Source organism: Eucalyptus grandis, chromosome 10 (genome assembly GCF_016545825.1).
Source record: "Eucalyptus grandis isolate ANBG69807.140 chromosome 10, ASM1654582v1, whole genome shotgun sequence".
Classification (NCBI taxonomy): Eukaryota; Viridiplantae; Streptophyta; class Magnoliopsida; order Myrtales; family Myrtaceae; genus Eucalyptus; species Eucalyptus grandis.
In genome coordinates, this window is record NC_052621.1 from 8,141,980 (window position 1) to 8,157,136 (window position 15,157).

General features: G+C 39.8%; 2 protein-coding genes and 1 non-coding gene across 3 annotated transcripts; 2 read left to right on the forward strand and 1 right to left on the reverse strand.

The window, feature by feature from the left end:
• The first annotated feature begins 328 nt into the window (after positions 1-328).
• LOC104421520 (origin of replication complex subunit 1B) lies at positions 329-9,043 on the forward strand. The gene is made up of 16 exons (XM_010033493.3): positions 329-1,290; positions 1,369-1,504; positions 2,459-2,611; positions 2,695-2,835; positions 2,922-3,073; positions 3,154-3,253; positions 3,345-3,467; positions 3,546-3,707; positions 3,871-3,928; positions 4,016-4,194; positions 4,362-4,470; positions 5,093-5,163; positions 5,696-5,791; positions 6,176-6,252; positions 7,158-7,241; positions 8,738-9,043. Exons 1-16 carry the CDS (start codon positions 401-403, stop codon positions 8,799-8,801), a joined length of 2,595 nt encoding a protein of 864 aa, XP_010031795.2. The 5' UTR covers positions 329-400; the 3' UTR covers positions 8,802-9,043.
• On the forward strand, positions 2,519-2,595 carry LOC120289251. The gene has a single exon (XR_005547175.1). It is a non-coding gene; the product is annotated as a small nucleolar RNA snoR28 (small nucleolar RNA).
• Positions 9,044-9,629: 586 nt separating the features above from the next.
• On the reverse strand, positions 9,630-14,182 carry LOC104421524 (polyadenylate-binding protein RBP47B'). Its single transcript, XM_010033498.3, has 8 exons — positions 13,964-14,182; positions 13,085-13,568; positions 12,538-12,614; positions 12,337-12,467; positions 12,044-12,140; positions 11,173-11,331; positions 10,302-10,390; positions 9,630-10,193 (listed from the first exon to the last, which is right to left on the reverse strand). Exons 1-8 carry the CDS (start codon positions 14,102-14,104, stop codon positions 10,106-10,108), a joined length of 1,266 nt encoding a protein of 421 aa, XP_010031800.2. The 5' UTR covers positions 14,105-14,182; the 3' UTR covers positions 9,630-10,105.
• Between the last annotated feature and the right edge of the window lie 975 nt (positions 14,183-15,157).

The following is a 15,157-nucleotide window of genomic DNA, read 5'->3' on the forward strand; positions in this document are numbered from 1 at the left end:
GCAAAATGAGCTGATGCTCAGAGACCGTATTGAACCATTTAAAAGTTTACGAATAATGTTACATGAACTATTTATATAATTTTCCCAATCAGCTTTCGTGCGTGCGTCATGAGCGCGCAATTCAGCCAATTTGTTTTTGTTCGTAAATTCGATAATCATTTTTTAAATTTCAATGCAGAAGCCGCCGCCGCAGCAGCAGCCAGCATAATAAACTCACGAGTGGTCAAAAAGCAGAAAACGTCACGATTTGGGCAACGGTCAAATGACGTTTAAAAGGCTCTTGCTTTGCGAGGGAACTTTTCCCGCCATCTCTCCAGCGTCATCTCTCTCTCTCTCTCTCTCTCTCTCTATATCAGAGACGCTCCAAAACCCTAAATCGCCTTTGATCCCTGGCAAATCCATGGCAGAAACCCCGAAGAGGATCCAGACGCCCCGAAAGCAGAAGCAGTCGCCCTCCAAGCTCCATCACCAGCCCGCCTCGGCGTCGCCGATCTCTTTCGCGCCCCGCACCCCGCGGACCGCGACCCCTCTCCGCCGATCCGCGCGGCTAACGCCCCTCTCGCCGGACAATGGAGCGGCGCCGTCGAGATCTATTGGCTTCGCCGACGAATCGGTCCCGAGTCCGGGTAAAAGGCCCAGACGCGCGAGGAGCGCCGGGCCGGCAACGCCCTCTAAGGAGGGAACCCGTGAAGAAGTGGACGAGGCGGTCGGGCTCGACAAGCCGGGCAGGAAGTCGCGGCAGAGAGCCGAGAATGGAGGGAGCGGGATCTCATTTGCTCCGGCATCGCCGAATCGATCTGAGATTAAGAAGAGGAGAAGGAGCGAAAGTGACTCCAAAATGGTTACCAGAGCTAGGACTTTGAGTGCCTCGGACGGCAAGAAGAAGAAGAAGAAGGAGAAGGGCGACGCGGCGCCGAAGAAGAGGGTGTATTATAAGAAAGTGGTGTACGATGGCGGCGAGTTCGAGGTGGGGGATGACGTCTATGTGAAGAGGAGAGAGGACGCGAGCTCTGAAGATGAAGACCCGGAGGTTGAGGAGTGTAGGATTTGTTTCAAAGCAGGGAGGGCTGTTATGATCGAGTGTGATGTTTGCTTAGGCGGATTTCACTTGAAATGTTTGACCCCGCCGTTGAAGGAGGTTCCTGAAGGGGAATGGAATTGCGGCTTCTGTGAGGCGCGGAAATTGGGCAAGGAAGTTGAGTTGCCAAAGCCGCCTGAGGGGAAGAGATTGGTGAGAACCGCAAAGGAAAAGCTTCTTTCTAGTGATTTATGGGCCGCTCACATTGAAAGGTATGCTAGTTCTGCTAATATGAATACTATGGTAGCTATCGTGTTCTCTGAGTAGTTATGAAGTCAGCTGATGTGCAGCTTATGGAAAGAAGTGGATGGAACTTACCGGTGTCGGGTGAGGTGGTACATCATTCCTGAGGAGACTGCTGCTGGGAGGCAGCCTCACAACCTTAGGAGGGAGATATATCGAACGAATGATTTTGCAGATTTTGAGGTAGGGTATTACACTGCACTAGCTTAATTTTCTCTTGCAGTGGGCTTTGATTTGCATGTATTCGAAACAATGAGCATAGGAGATTTTACTTTGCCTTGTGGCAGTAATTGAGAAGTTAGCAAGCTTAGCTGTTAGATTAGCCTTTTCAACTTTCCCCAAGCTCTTTGTCCGCTTAAAATTCACAGCCGGCACATATCTCCAGTTATGTGAAGCAGCCTGATACATGGCTTTTGCACAAGCTTGTGGAGAATCTTTGTCTGAACTGTTCAATTGGACAATTTATTGGGAGTCTTTGCATTTACTTTAGCCAACCAAGACAGGACACCACACGTTGACCACTACTTTGAGTGAAAGTTATCATAAAAACTTCAACTGCTCTTACTTGTGGCATTGTCTATATAGTGAAACGCCTGTTGATAAAAGAAGCAAAACCCAAAACTCTGGGCCACGAGCATACACAACCATAGTAACCCTGGTACGTCTTAATTTGGGAAGACCGCTGATGCCTGTCTCCATCAGCATAGATTCTTTATAGAAAGCTCTGTCCGGTGATGACAATGTTGATTATTTAGTGTCTGATAAGGCAAGGGGGAGTATCTCATATGGAAAAATGGCGAACATCCTTCAGGTTGATCTGTTGTATGGGAAATAAAAAGGTTGATGCATTACTATGTCTCTCTTCTGGCTAATGCTGCAAGAAGTTGTTGAGGATAAATTAATCCATTACTTTAGTCTAAACTGAGCTTTTGCCTCAATCAGTCATACTGGACAACCATGACCAGTAGTTGGCTATAAGCTGTTTGGATTGTTCGAATCAGTGAGTGGATATTAAGTAGTTATTACATATTGTTTGATGCCCATATATTCTTCCTTAACTGTGGATGTGATTGGTTAAGCAATTACATACTTCTTGTCAAAGATCTCATCTTCCACTCTCCACTGCACGACTTGTAGATGGAATCCATTCTCAGGCTGTGCTTTGTCATGAACCCTAAGGAATACGCCAAAGCCAACAACCAGGGTGATGATGTTTTTCTTTGTGAATATGAATATGACATCCATTGGCACAGTTTCAAGCGTCTTGCTGAGTTTGACAAGGAAGAAGAGGTTTGCAACTGAGCATATGAGCTGCAATGTTTGGCTTTTGTTTTCAAACTTGAGCAGGAAAGATTCACAACTTTGTTGCACAGGATGGTGTGGAAGATGACGGTGATGAAGATTGGATTTCTCGCGATGAAGCAGACTCCGGAACTGATGAAGACATGGATTATGAAGAAGAGCGTGTGAAAAACCTGCAGTCAAGATCATCAATAACTCATGAATGTGCTGCGGTACAAATGAAACCGTTTATTTTATTTTTCTGTTCCTTTCCTTCAAATGGCTTTTCTTCAAATCGGTCCTTGATTATTTTATACAGAACTCACGTAAGGGCCAGTTCTTTGGACTGCAAAAGATAGGGACAAAGAGAATTCCAGAGCATGTCAGATGCCACAAGAAAACTGATCTGGAAAGAGCCAAGGCATTGCTTTTACTGGCAACACTTCCTAAAAGCTTACCTTGCCGAAATAAGTAAGCATGTCTACTTGTTTAAATGTTTGTATCATCTGGCTAGCTCTATGCTTCATGAGACATTTTTTATTTTTTGGTAGAGAAATGGAGGAAATAACAGCTTTTATAAAGGGGGCATTATGTCAAGACCAATGTCTTGGGCGTTGCCTATACATACATGGTGTTCCTGGAACTGGCAAGGTATACTTTTCACCTGAATTAGCTATAAAATGTTATCTTAGTTCCTTTGTAGCTGAATATCACATGATATTCTATTAACTTTAAGCTTTAGACAATGACAGTACTTTCAGTAATGAGAAACCTGAGGTCTGAAGTTGATGCTGGAAGGATCAGACCATATTGTTTTGTGGATATTAATGGTCTTAAGTTGGCATCTCCGGAGAACATATACAAGGTATTAAAGAATATTGAATTGCAAATTTGGTATTTATACTTCTTTTGTGCCTTTTGATGTGATGCGACATTCTTTTAGGTTATTTATGAAGCATTGACTGGACATAGAGTTAGCTGGAAGAAGGCTCTTCAGCTGCTTAATGAGCGATTTTCAGATGGAAAGTATATTGGCAGAGATGACGACCGACCTTGTGTCCTACTAATTGATGAACTTGACCTTCTTCTAACCAGAAATCAATCGGTACTTGCTTTTGGTCCTATCCAAATGACATAAAATTAGCATTGCGTCTGGCACAGCACCTGAAGCAAATGCTTTGCTTTTTCTTTCTCCCTTTTTTTTTTTTTCCAGTTTTGTTAAACTTCTTTATTAGGCCATCAATGTGGTTAGCCTTCTATTGTTGCAGGTTCTCTACAACATTCTTGATTGGCCTACAAAGCCACATTCCAAGTTGATTGTGATCGGTATGTCTTGTCCTTTTACAGGGGGTTGTAAGGACAATGAGGAGAGGAAGACACTAATGTATTATTCCTCTTTGTGTAAATATTTAGGCATAGCAAACACAATGGACCTGCCAGAGAAGTTACTTCCCCGTATCTCTAGTCGCATGGGTATTCAGAGACTTTGCTTTGGTCCGTACAATTATCAGCAGCTTCAGGAAATCATTTTAACGCGACTCAGAGGAATTGATGCATTTGAAAAGCAAGCTATAGAATTTGCTTCTCGAAAGGTCTCATCCTTGATTCTTTTGTTTTTTCCTATATTGTGATATGGGCTTTGACATTTACCTATCAATCGAATTTCTGGAGGCCATCAGCATATTTGTTTTAAAGGTTTTCCTTACTATTCTCTCATGCTACCCTCAGTTTGACTTTGGATGATTTACATCTTTAACAGGTAGCAGCCATTTCAGGGGATGCACGGCGTGCACTAGAGATATGCAGACGTGCAGCAGAAATTGCTGATTACCGTATAAAGAAAGCTCTCAAAACTGCTCCTGCAGCTGGTAATCTTTTTTATGCTGACTTAATAACCTCAATGTAGAACTTCCAGTGAGCAGTACACTTAACCACTTCTGTGTTCCCGATCCATTGTGTCCTTACAAACATCTAGGTGTATACATGCTCAGATGAGTTGGAAAGCAATAGTGGGAAGGTATGGACAGTTGAAGATCTAAGATCATTTCTTTATGAATCTGACTTGACCGAGAAGCTTTCCGCCAAACTAGATTATCTTTAGCGTCATTCCAAGTCACTCGATATGAGGAGGGGTGTGCATGTATGATTTACGGCTTTGTTTATGGTTGATCAAAACAAAGGAATATAAACAGGGGCTGACTGAATTTTGCTATACATCAATGATGGGAAAATTCAACAGATGATCTCTCTGCACTACCATCACAAGCCTAGAGATAGGTGACATAATTTTAGGTCATTGTTGAGGACTATAGGAGTGACAAAATCTGTTTGATTGTTTTGATTGGGGATGTCATGGCTATCTGTACTGCTTGTGGTCCTGAAGGCTCACTCTTTTTGATGTACACGTGTGTATATATTGGTAAATGTGCATCTGTTAGCATAAACTTACAATCGCAATAAACAAATGATGTAATTTTCTCCATTTTACAGGGAAAGCTCTGGTTGGGATGTCAGAGGTTGAAGCAGCCATCAAGGAAATGTTTCAGGCACCTCACATCCAGGTGAGTTGAAACACATTCATAACTTGTCATCAGTTACTGCTCACTGATGTATCGGTGTTGTTGCTGCAACATATAACACCACATGCTTTGTATTCACGAATTTATCGGGCCATATACTGCGTCATACATAGTTGGCAGGCGCATCATACGAAAAAAGTGTATATCACCCAAGATAGGGGAAGACTCGCAAGCTATGTGAAGAGGAATGTCAATACTTAAAAGGATGGTTTCAGCTAATGTTTCAAGTTGATGCAAAAGTTTTGGTTTCAGAAAAATAGGCTAATATTTTGCTGAAGAAACTGCTAGTTTACAGCTGCAGTAATGTGGTATAAGTGAAAAGAGTTGATTGCATTGTTTATATCTTCTAGATGGTGCTCAGATGTGATTCCTTCTAGTAGAGTACTACTTCACTCAATACAGGCGGCTTTCTCCTTATTTACATTTAAGTTTGGCAGGATATGCAGGAAGCTGCAATATGTTAGAACTTTTTTATGAAACTTCTGATGTAGCTTTACTCTTTTGACTTTGCCAGGTCATAAAAAGTTCCTCCAAACTCGGAAAGATCTTCCTGACAGCCATGGTACATGAGCTATACAAAACAGGCCTGGGAGAAACCACGTTTGAGAAGGTTATCTTTTAAACTTGTCTTGTATGCTGCGTCACATAAAGAGATTACTGGGAAATTGCCAGTAAAATTCTAGGACCTTTTATATAGGAGCTTGTACTTATTGTCATATTCTGTCTAAGAAAAATGACCTATTGAAATAATGAAATGTGAAAAGTACATGTAAAACTAAGGAAAGATAATAAAAGAAAGAAATGGACCATGTCATCTCGATGACTAATAACATTGCTAAAAGTTCAGAAGAGTTTTAACATTGTGAATGCTGATGTGTATTTGTAGGACATTATTATCAGGTTATTATCTCATGGTTATTCTTGATACCTTGCGCTAGCGTATTATTCTATTTCTTCTTTTAGGCATTTGACGCTGCCCTTCTCTATAATGCAGTTGGCAACGACCGTTTCATGTCTCTGTGCAAGCAATGGAGAAGCTTTTCCTGGATGGGACACACTATTAAGAGTGGGGTAAGCGCTCTCTACTATATTCTTCTCTCGCTATATAATGAACAAGGAAACCATCTATGAAGTTTTGAGGACTATATATTAGGCATATGCTTAAGGCTTAAGGGGTTGGAAGGTTTTTGAGCTATTTCAGACCCATTAAAGGCTTGCAATTTCTGTTTCTGTCAATAACACGATGCTGACTTGTGATTTGCATATGATATTAGCAGCCTTAATGTGAAGTAATTGCTGTAAGCTTCTACTTAAAGGATTTGTGAAGTAGTATGGCAAAAGAATTTAATGAGATGGATACTTATGTAGTGACGTCTTTCATTAAGTGTGCACTACATTGCATAGTACTACTTCTAGTTGTGCCGCATAATATGCTAGTTTTTTTTTCCGCTTTTGGAAGCTAACTTAATCATACATACTAGGACCACAACGTAAAATATTTTTGGCATTGAGCTTGTTTTATGTCAATTTGTTAATACCCGAAAAAGAAAAAAAGCTAAAGGAATGGTATAAATGATTACAGCTGAAAATTTGTGTTAATTTGTCATTATTGTACTTGAAATTCATGTTAGCATTACCTATTATATTTTTTTATAAGCCAAATGATTGACTGATAACAAGACATGTCCATTCATATCGATATACAGGATTACGTATATCGCATCTTGTCATACTCAAGTTTTCCTTGTGTTTAGTGTTTTGCCTCATATCTCGTAAATTTACCGTGATCAATATTGTGAACTCTAAAATGGTTACCTATGTGCAAAAGGACATAACGGGCCTCTAAATTAGGGTCGGTAGAAGGCATGACAATGGATAAGAAAAGATACTGAGATGCTGCATTGACATTAAATTTATTTTCAAGCTAAAGAAATCAGCTCAGCTTTGACATTCCTATCATGTTTCCTCCGTGGCAGCTGTATGATGGGTGAATGCCGGATCATCTTATGTGAGCCTGGTTCTAAGCACAGGTTACAGAAGTTGCAGCTCAATTTTCCAAGGTCAGTTCTCACTTCTCGAAAAGCAGTCAGCTACAACCTTCATAAGGCATTCAAGCTATGACATCCCTGTTCCTTGATATTTCCCTCTGACGATATGGATTGCTCCAAGATTATTTTATCTTCGATCTTAGCCCATACATGCTTGGACATGGTTTAGAATGAAATAATTGTTGTTTTTCCACAAAAAAGATAGTAACGACACAGTAATTCTAGGCTGTAATTCTTCTGTGACAATAGAATTTTGCGAGAGCATATTACCTAGAATGAGTTACTTTACAAAAACTGTAGCTCAAAGCACAAATTGCATCTACACTATGATGCTAGATGGTTGGCTTAATTTCCTAAAAAAAAAAATAATAATAATTTTTGACTCTGTTTAATTAATGGAAAATGAATGATTTAGAAATTTTTTCTTAAAACTAATCCCTTATAATGCTTGAAATAATAAGTTAATGGAAATGTTTTCGTTATAGACAACAATTTATATCTCAACATTTTTGTAAGCGATAAAAATTCTCTTTCCTTCGTTTTTTTATAAGCGATTATTTTTAGAAAAATATTTTTCTAAATTAGTCATTTTTTTTTTTTACACCAATGGACCATTAGATCCAATCTCAATTTTGCTTCGAAATTGTCCAAAAAAATCACAAACTTTCATTTAAGTCCCAAATATGTCTCAATTAACCCTATTAAGCAGCTGTTGTTGCTTCCAAGGGCATTGATAAAGATGCAGGTTTTGATAAAGAACCTTTAGGGGCCTTGATGTTGATAATTTTGAAGAAATCAGTGGTAATTTTTGAATGACGGTTTAACATGACAAATTTGGGACTAGAGTGAAAGTTTGTGATTTTGTTTTAGATATTAAAAAAAAAAAAAACGTAGGGTAGGTTAAAACACAAAAAGGGGGTAGGGTAGAATTATAATTGGACTGGGTGTTATTTAGGGAACTAGGCCTAGATGTTTTCCAAACTTTTGACTGGAAAGTTTACCGCATGAGCAACAGAGTGATCCTTCTGAGAACTTTCTTCTTCATGGACCTACTTTTTTCCAACCTTAGACCTTCTACTGGTACAGGCTACATATGATTTAGCCCAAGCCTCACTTACAGTGTGAACTACAAAAGGTCTTCATTTGTATTACAAAACAAATCATAGTCTGGACAGTTGGTTTCGTACAAATGAAATTAGTTGAAGCTTTGAGACTCGACACACCGGCCACTACCACTAACAATGCATGAGGCCATTTTATTGTCCACTAAGATAGACGCCATTTAGGTGGGTTGTTTTCCTATTGTGTTCTGCTGCAATACAGGAAAAGTGTAGGTAGACCATTTTGATGATGAAGATATATCTCACTTCAGAACCATTATTGCTTTCACAAGCGTGTGATTGTTATCTATAATGCAGTTATTAAGATTTTATTATCCATCGTAAGATGTCAACACAGAATTAAAACTTTGCACCGGTGATATGATAGTCTGTATTGTATTGTGGCAGCGACGACGTGACATTTGCACTCAAAGACAGTGGCGAGCTACCTTGGTTAGCGAAGTATCTGTGATTCAAGACAATTTCGGATTTTAATTCTTATCCTGTATTCTTTCCTATTTAGATAAACATTTTTTTAACATCAGCAGTGAGTGACATCAATTTTGAAGTTTTGATTTATTGACATTTTAAGACCAAAATCAATTTGTTGGGATGATGAGGATATGTTGTTCTTGTCCTTGTTGTCAAGAGGACGAAGACATGCTATCGATTCTTGTCAGATTTAGTTAAACTCGGGAAAGAGTTCCTCTTGAACTTCTGATTGAATCTCTGCTTTAGATTTGATCAAATCATGTGATTTTCTCATTAAGAAATAGCAGATCCTGCAAGTACTCTACGTGGTGCTGCTGCCGATAAGGAATTTAGTGTTAAGTAATAGCTTAATTGCAAGGACACTGCAAGGTTAACCGGTGATGTCCCATTCGAGAACCACAAAAGGCATTTTCATGGTGTTCTGGGAACCTCGCTTAACCGCAAGACAGTGTCCTTCTGTCTAGGATGTTGCCAGCCTGGCAGACCTAAACTCTCGAGTACGTAAAGATGCAGAAACTAGGAATTGGGGGCACATTAAGATTTTTTCCATCGGTCACCAATACCGTTCTTTTCCCTCTGTTTTGTTCCACAGGTGATATTTTGACAAGAACATCTTACCATAGGTCTTAGCCCATGTCAAGCAAGCGGCGTAGTGGCGCCACACATTTACTTCAAGATGCAATCACACTAAAAAGATTTATGAAACCCATCGTCATGAGCTGAGATATTCACCTGCCTTTGAAACTGATTAAGAGCGAGCAATAGTAAAGATCGGGTACTACTATACAGATGACCACAATCTCAAAAGAAAGACAAAGCATGGCAACATAGAAGCTTCATTCAGTTATGGATGCGTCCAGTTATGTCATACGCAACCCCCAGGCAGCTCCATTTCGTTTTCTTTTCTTACTTCCCCATGGATTCGTTGAAGGTTATATTAGTTTCCCTTTTTTCCATGACATTGGGTATCTGTCCAATGTCATCTCTCTCTCTCTCTCTCTCTCTCTCTCTCCTACTATTTTACGTTTCCGATATTATAAAAGGTTTTCTTGAAAAACTTGAATTCTAATTAAGCTTCTGGCCAGGAAAAAAAGAAGTCCTAATGAAGCTAAGAGGTTCCATAATTGAAACCCCTGATCATCCGGTTCCCATGGTAGAACTGCTCAGATACAGCATATCACTCAAAGATCTTCCACAGCAGCAGACTTTTCATCATGAAGCCTAAGCATCACTTCTATCTTGAGCAGCCACCAAATGTGTAAGCAAGGAAACACTCTGATTCTCCTAAGCTTGAGACAAGTATGAGTTTCTGTACCACAATGGCCTGCCCAAGATGGCACTCCCGTGAACAGAAAGGTAAGAAGCATTTAACCTACATCACGAAAGAGATAGCTGTTATGAATACAGAAATTACTTCCGACTAGCTAATGCCATGCCTTGGAAACAAAAGATAAAAAGAAAAGAAAAGAAAGGGACTCACTTATCAACATCCGGAGGAGCCAGGGGATCGGTTGGCTCTACAGTAGGAACGGCACCTGCCATACCAGCCATTTCTTGAGAACCTTCAACCTAAAAATCAAGAACAGAATGATAGTCACCAAAACTATAATTCATGAAACTCCAGGGAAAAGGAAGAGATCTGCAATTTTGTGTTATGAGTAACTTTGAATATCTTCTCCCAAGTATCAAAAGGAAAGGAAAGTTAGAGCATAATCACTTTCACCAGGGGATCAGATCCCATTCTAGCAAAAAATATGAACTCAGCTGATCAAGTATCTTGTTAAACATAAGTGTCTCAACTTATTCCAGAATCTAAGTCTGAAGAGAGAAGCAGCAAAATTAAGAGCTAACTACAGGTGCCACAAAATTTTCACTTCATGAGCTTCAATACCCTCAGCATCTGGACAGTTGTGGTAAAATTCTACCTAGCTCAAGTGCGAAGGAGAACAAGTCCTATCCTCCTAATTATTCAAAGAAAGATGAGGGGTTGAATGCAAACTCCATTTTTAAGATATATTGCAAAAAGAACCAGACCATTTAAATCTCCGCAGAAAGAGAATAACCTCCCCTGTTGCAAGTAGCCTCCATCTTTTAAATCGCTGGAAATAGATTGCCAACCATCCAAACACTTTGCAAAGATTATGAGAAAGTTTGCAAATATTAAACAAAAAGAGGGATATCTACTAACAAAACCTCAAGATTTGGCTTGAAAAGATACAATATAGGCTTTAATTTAGTTAGAATTATTTTCAAGGAACCGGCAACACTTACGATGCTAGAACCCATATTATAAGAAAGATTTGAAGACAGGAGTATACAAACTATGAAGCATAACAGCACAAATATCTTGCCTGTTGAGGGTATTGCATGTAACCAGCATAAGCACCATATGCATACAAAGACGGATCATGGGAAGCACCATAAGAATACGCATCATAGCCTTGTGCATAGCCATAATAAGCATTCCATTGACTTGGATCTACTTGCTGGCCCCAGCTACCAGGCACATCCTACAAGTTGATACCAAATACTGTCAAATGCCAAGATGTAATGTATACAAATGAGAAAAAGGAAGTATACAAAACTATACAATAGCAGTAATACCAAATGACAAAGTAAACGTGCCAAATACTATTTTTGCCCAAGGATAAGCAAGGAAATGCAACAGGGAAGTGCATGATATTGAGATTCTACTTGATGCCTCCAGAAGTTAAATTCTCTACAGAGGTTCTTCTTCAACAACCTCGAGTCTTATGGCAAATACAGATGAAGGTTAAGAAAGACAGCTACTAAGCCATCTTTCTACTTCATTGGTCGTGATTTGTGAACTAACTCTGCACGTTCTCCAGTGAAAGGGTTAATTAAGGGAATGCAGTCCTTGAAGGTTGGGTGCCTTTCAAGAATTAGCAACACCCCAAATAAGCTCTTTAATCACAATTAAAAAAAATATGAAAGTGAAACAGTGAATGGCAGCCCTTTGAATACCAATAGTGGGATATACTTTAAGCATCTTCATTTTCGTTCCCTACATTTTCCAACACCATATTGACAAATCCATGTCTTTGTTAGAAAAGAAAATGAAAACCATGTTTTTGCAATGGTCACTTTCTCCAGGTTCAAATTTTAGGAGCTCTAAAGAGAAGAATTGTGTAACGGGTCTAGAGGAAGGCAACTACTATTAAAGCAAGATTTAATATAGGGATGACACGCATGATTCCAAACCTGTTTAGCTGTTGGGCTTCGCCCCCAAGAAATGCGAACAACTTGTTGACCAATAGTAGCTCCCTGCATCCTTTGGATGGCTTCTTCAGCAGATGCCCTATGCAACAGAATTATGATAAATATAAAGAGCAGAAACATGTGCCATTGTGTCTAGTGAAACAAAAAGATTGGGAGTGTAAATGCCAAACGAGTAGCAAAATTCATCCATGTCATGCAAAAGTGAATTCAACTACTGCTGAAAGGGGACGGTATGAGAAGATTCACAACATCCGAAAGCAATAACATATAGAAACCTTGCTCGAAATTCTACAAATCCACATCCTTTCCCAGCAGGAATTTTGACATTTAGAATCTCCCCAAGCTGTAAAAACATTTGCCTCAGCTCCTCTTCTGAAACATTTGGATCCAAATTCCCCACAAAAATCTGCATAGTAGAAGCGATTAGAAGGTTTTAAAAAATGAACTGCATGTACAAGTGAGAATTTCCCACTTACTGTGGTGTTATTTGCATCATTATCCACTGGTAGTACTGGTACGGAAGGAGCAGTGTATGCTGCAACCGGGTAAACAGCTGCAAAATGTTTCATAAGCAAACTTTCTATCAGTAAACATGCATAAAAGTATTAGACCCAAAAAAAAAAAAAAATTACATAAAAATAATTGCAGCATTATGCATGTTTAGAAAGCTATCTATTGTTTATATCATCAAAGTCCAAGATACATGGAAAGACAGATCAAAATCAATTCAGCCTTTGATTGAGTACATTCATAGAAAAATGTCTAACCCGTAAGGAAAGCTACTATATATTCCAAATTTCTCACCACAAATTAAGTCTGATTTTTATGTCCTTAGGTGCTTAACCATAACAAACTACACTCCAATACTCAAGTATATACAAGAAAACTAGTGAGAAAGACTGAAGAAGTCTGTAGGAGAAGTTGATATGATAACAGAGAGCAAATAAAGCATTGCAGGGGATAAAATCATGGCTACCGAAAGATAACGCAGTTGCCTAAAGTAAATGTACAATATGAAAGTACCTTTCATAGCAGCATACTGCTGAGGCATTCCAGTTGTCTTCTTTGGTGTTGCTGCACTAATACGCATCGGCCTAGTTGAACAGTACATGCCGTTCATTTCTGTCATGGCATGGTCCCTTTCCGTTTCATTCGCAAATTTAACGAATCCATAACCCTTTGAGCGCCCAGTACTCGGATCAGTAACCACCTTCGCTCCTTTAACAGATGGATAATGAGCTCGGAAAGTTTCTTGCAACAGGTAGTCTGTAACATCGGGTGCCAAATCACCCACAAAAATAGAATGCTCGGGTCCAGCATCAGCACGCCTCTCCCCCATACCGAACGATGCCCAATTCAACCTAAACGTCTGCTCCGTCCCAGGCATTTGAGTCCCATTGTACGTCTGCAGGATCCTCTCGGCAGCCGCATGAGACATGAACTCCACGAAGCCATATCCCTCCGGCTGCCCCGTGAGCTTATTCCGTATGATCTTCACCGACACAACCTGCACCGAAAAATTTGAGCGCACGTCACGGCCCTGGACAACCAAAACAGCAACAGAACCCCTTTGCCAATATCCTAAATATTCTTTATTTCCTGCTAAACATTCCAAGAAACAAGCCAAACAGGAGCAATTCCAACCCGCGACATTCGCCCGACAGCGAGGCGAAAGAAAAAGGCAGAACCAGCAGCATGAAGCGCCGCCACTGGGGGGAGCTCGCAAGACACACACCCAGCGTTCAAGAAGAGAAGGGCTAAAACCCAAATCGCAGCAAGACAAACTAATGAATCTAAACCCACTTCCGGACTGAAGCGCCCACCAAACTAAACGAACGAACCCTACGGAAGATACATCAATCGCCGAACAGCACAGAGAGAGAGAGAGAGAGAGAGAGAGACCTCGCCGGTGTGAGCGAAGCAGCCGTAGAGATAGGACTCGTCGACCCAGTACTGCAAGTCGCCGATCCAGAGGGTCTTCACTTCTTCCGCCGACGCCGGCTGGTGCGGCTGCTGGAACTGGTACGCCGGCGCTGCCGCCATTCTCTCTTTCTTCCTCTGCCTGCTCGCTGGAGTTTCGGCTTCTCTTCCGGAAGAGGAGATATACGTCTCCTTGGATGCTGCCGTGTGCTTATGTCAATTTATTGGTTTCTCCATTTTTTTTTTCATTTTCTGTTTTTTGTCCTTCTATGTTGATAAAGTCGTGAAAATGTTCGTAATAGTAAAATTCCCCCAGAAACAAAAAAAAAGAAGAGCTGATTGGCGAATTATTTCTTGCTTGATCTGTCGGCAACTCCCCCGCGCGCCCAGAAAGGTATCGCCTTTATTTTTTTGGGTCAATATCTTATAGAGCCCTAAGCTGTCATATTCATATCACATTTATTTAATTTAGTATGATATATACTTCAAACTAAGATATCCATGTATCATTTACTCGAATTGCGGTATATATAGGCTTTTTTTGGGTAAATGTGGCATGAATGCATTAATTTTGATAAATATTACGTGGATATAACATGTTTAGGATTTTTTTGTGAGATAAAAATTAATTTAGAGTAAATGTGGTCAATATTGATGATTTTCTTAATTCTTTTAAATTTTTAAATCTTTCCTTTTTAACTTTTTCTTTTCTTTATTTTTCCTTCTTTTTCACTTTGTGTCAAGTCTCGGCAATAGCCACGGGGACCATACTCACCTAGATCTAGGCAAGGACATTAGCTCCCCTAAGGGGAGGGTGACCCTCACTTGTGGCCGTTGACATTTGTAATGCCTTCACCCAAATCTGGGCAAGTGTAGCGCTCACTAGCCCCACAAGTGAAAAGGAAAAGAAAATGAATAAAAGAAAAAAATTCATACCATTTAAAAAATGAACTTGCAAAAATCATTATTATTAGTTTTAATTGCACCACATCGGATGCCTAACGTTTATGTCAATAATTTTTGGCTGGATGAAATACATGAGATAATCATTGGGAAAAGTACAAAAAATGTTTTAAATTTATTATATTGATATCAATTTAGTTTTAAATCTTTTCATATTTGTAATTTTTTAGTTTATTCAGTCAATTTAGAATGAAAATTGCTAAAGGGACACTG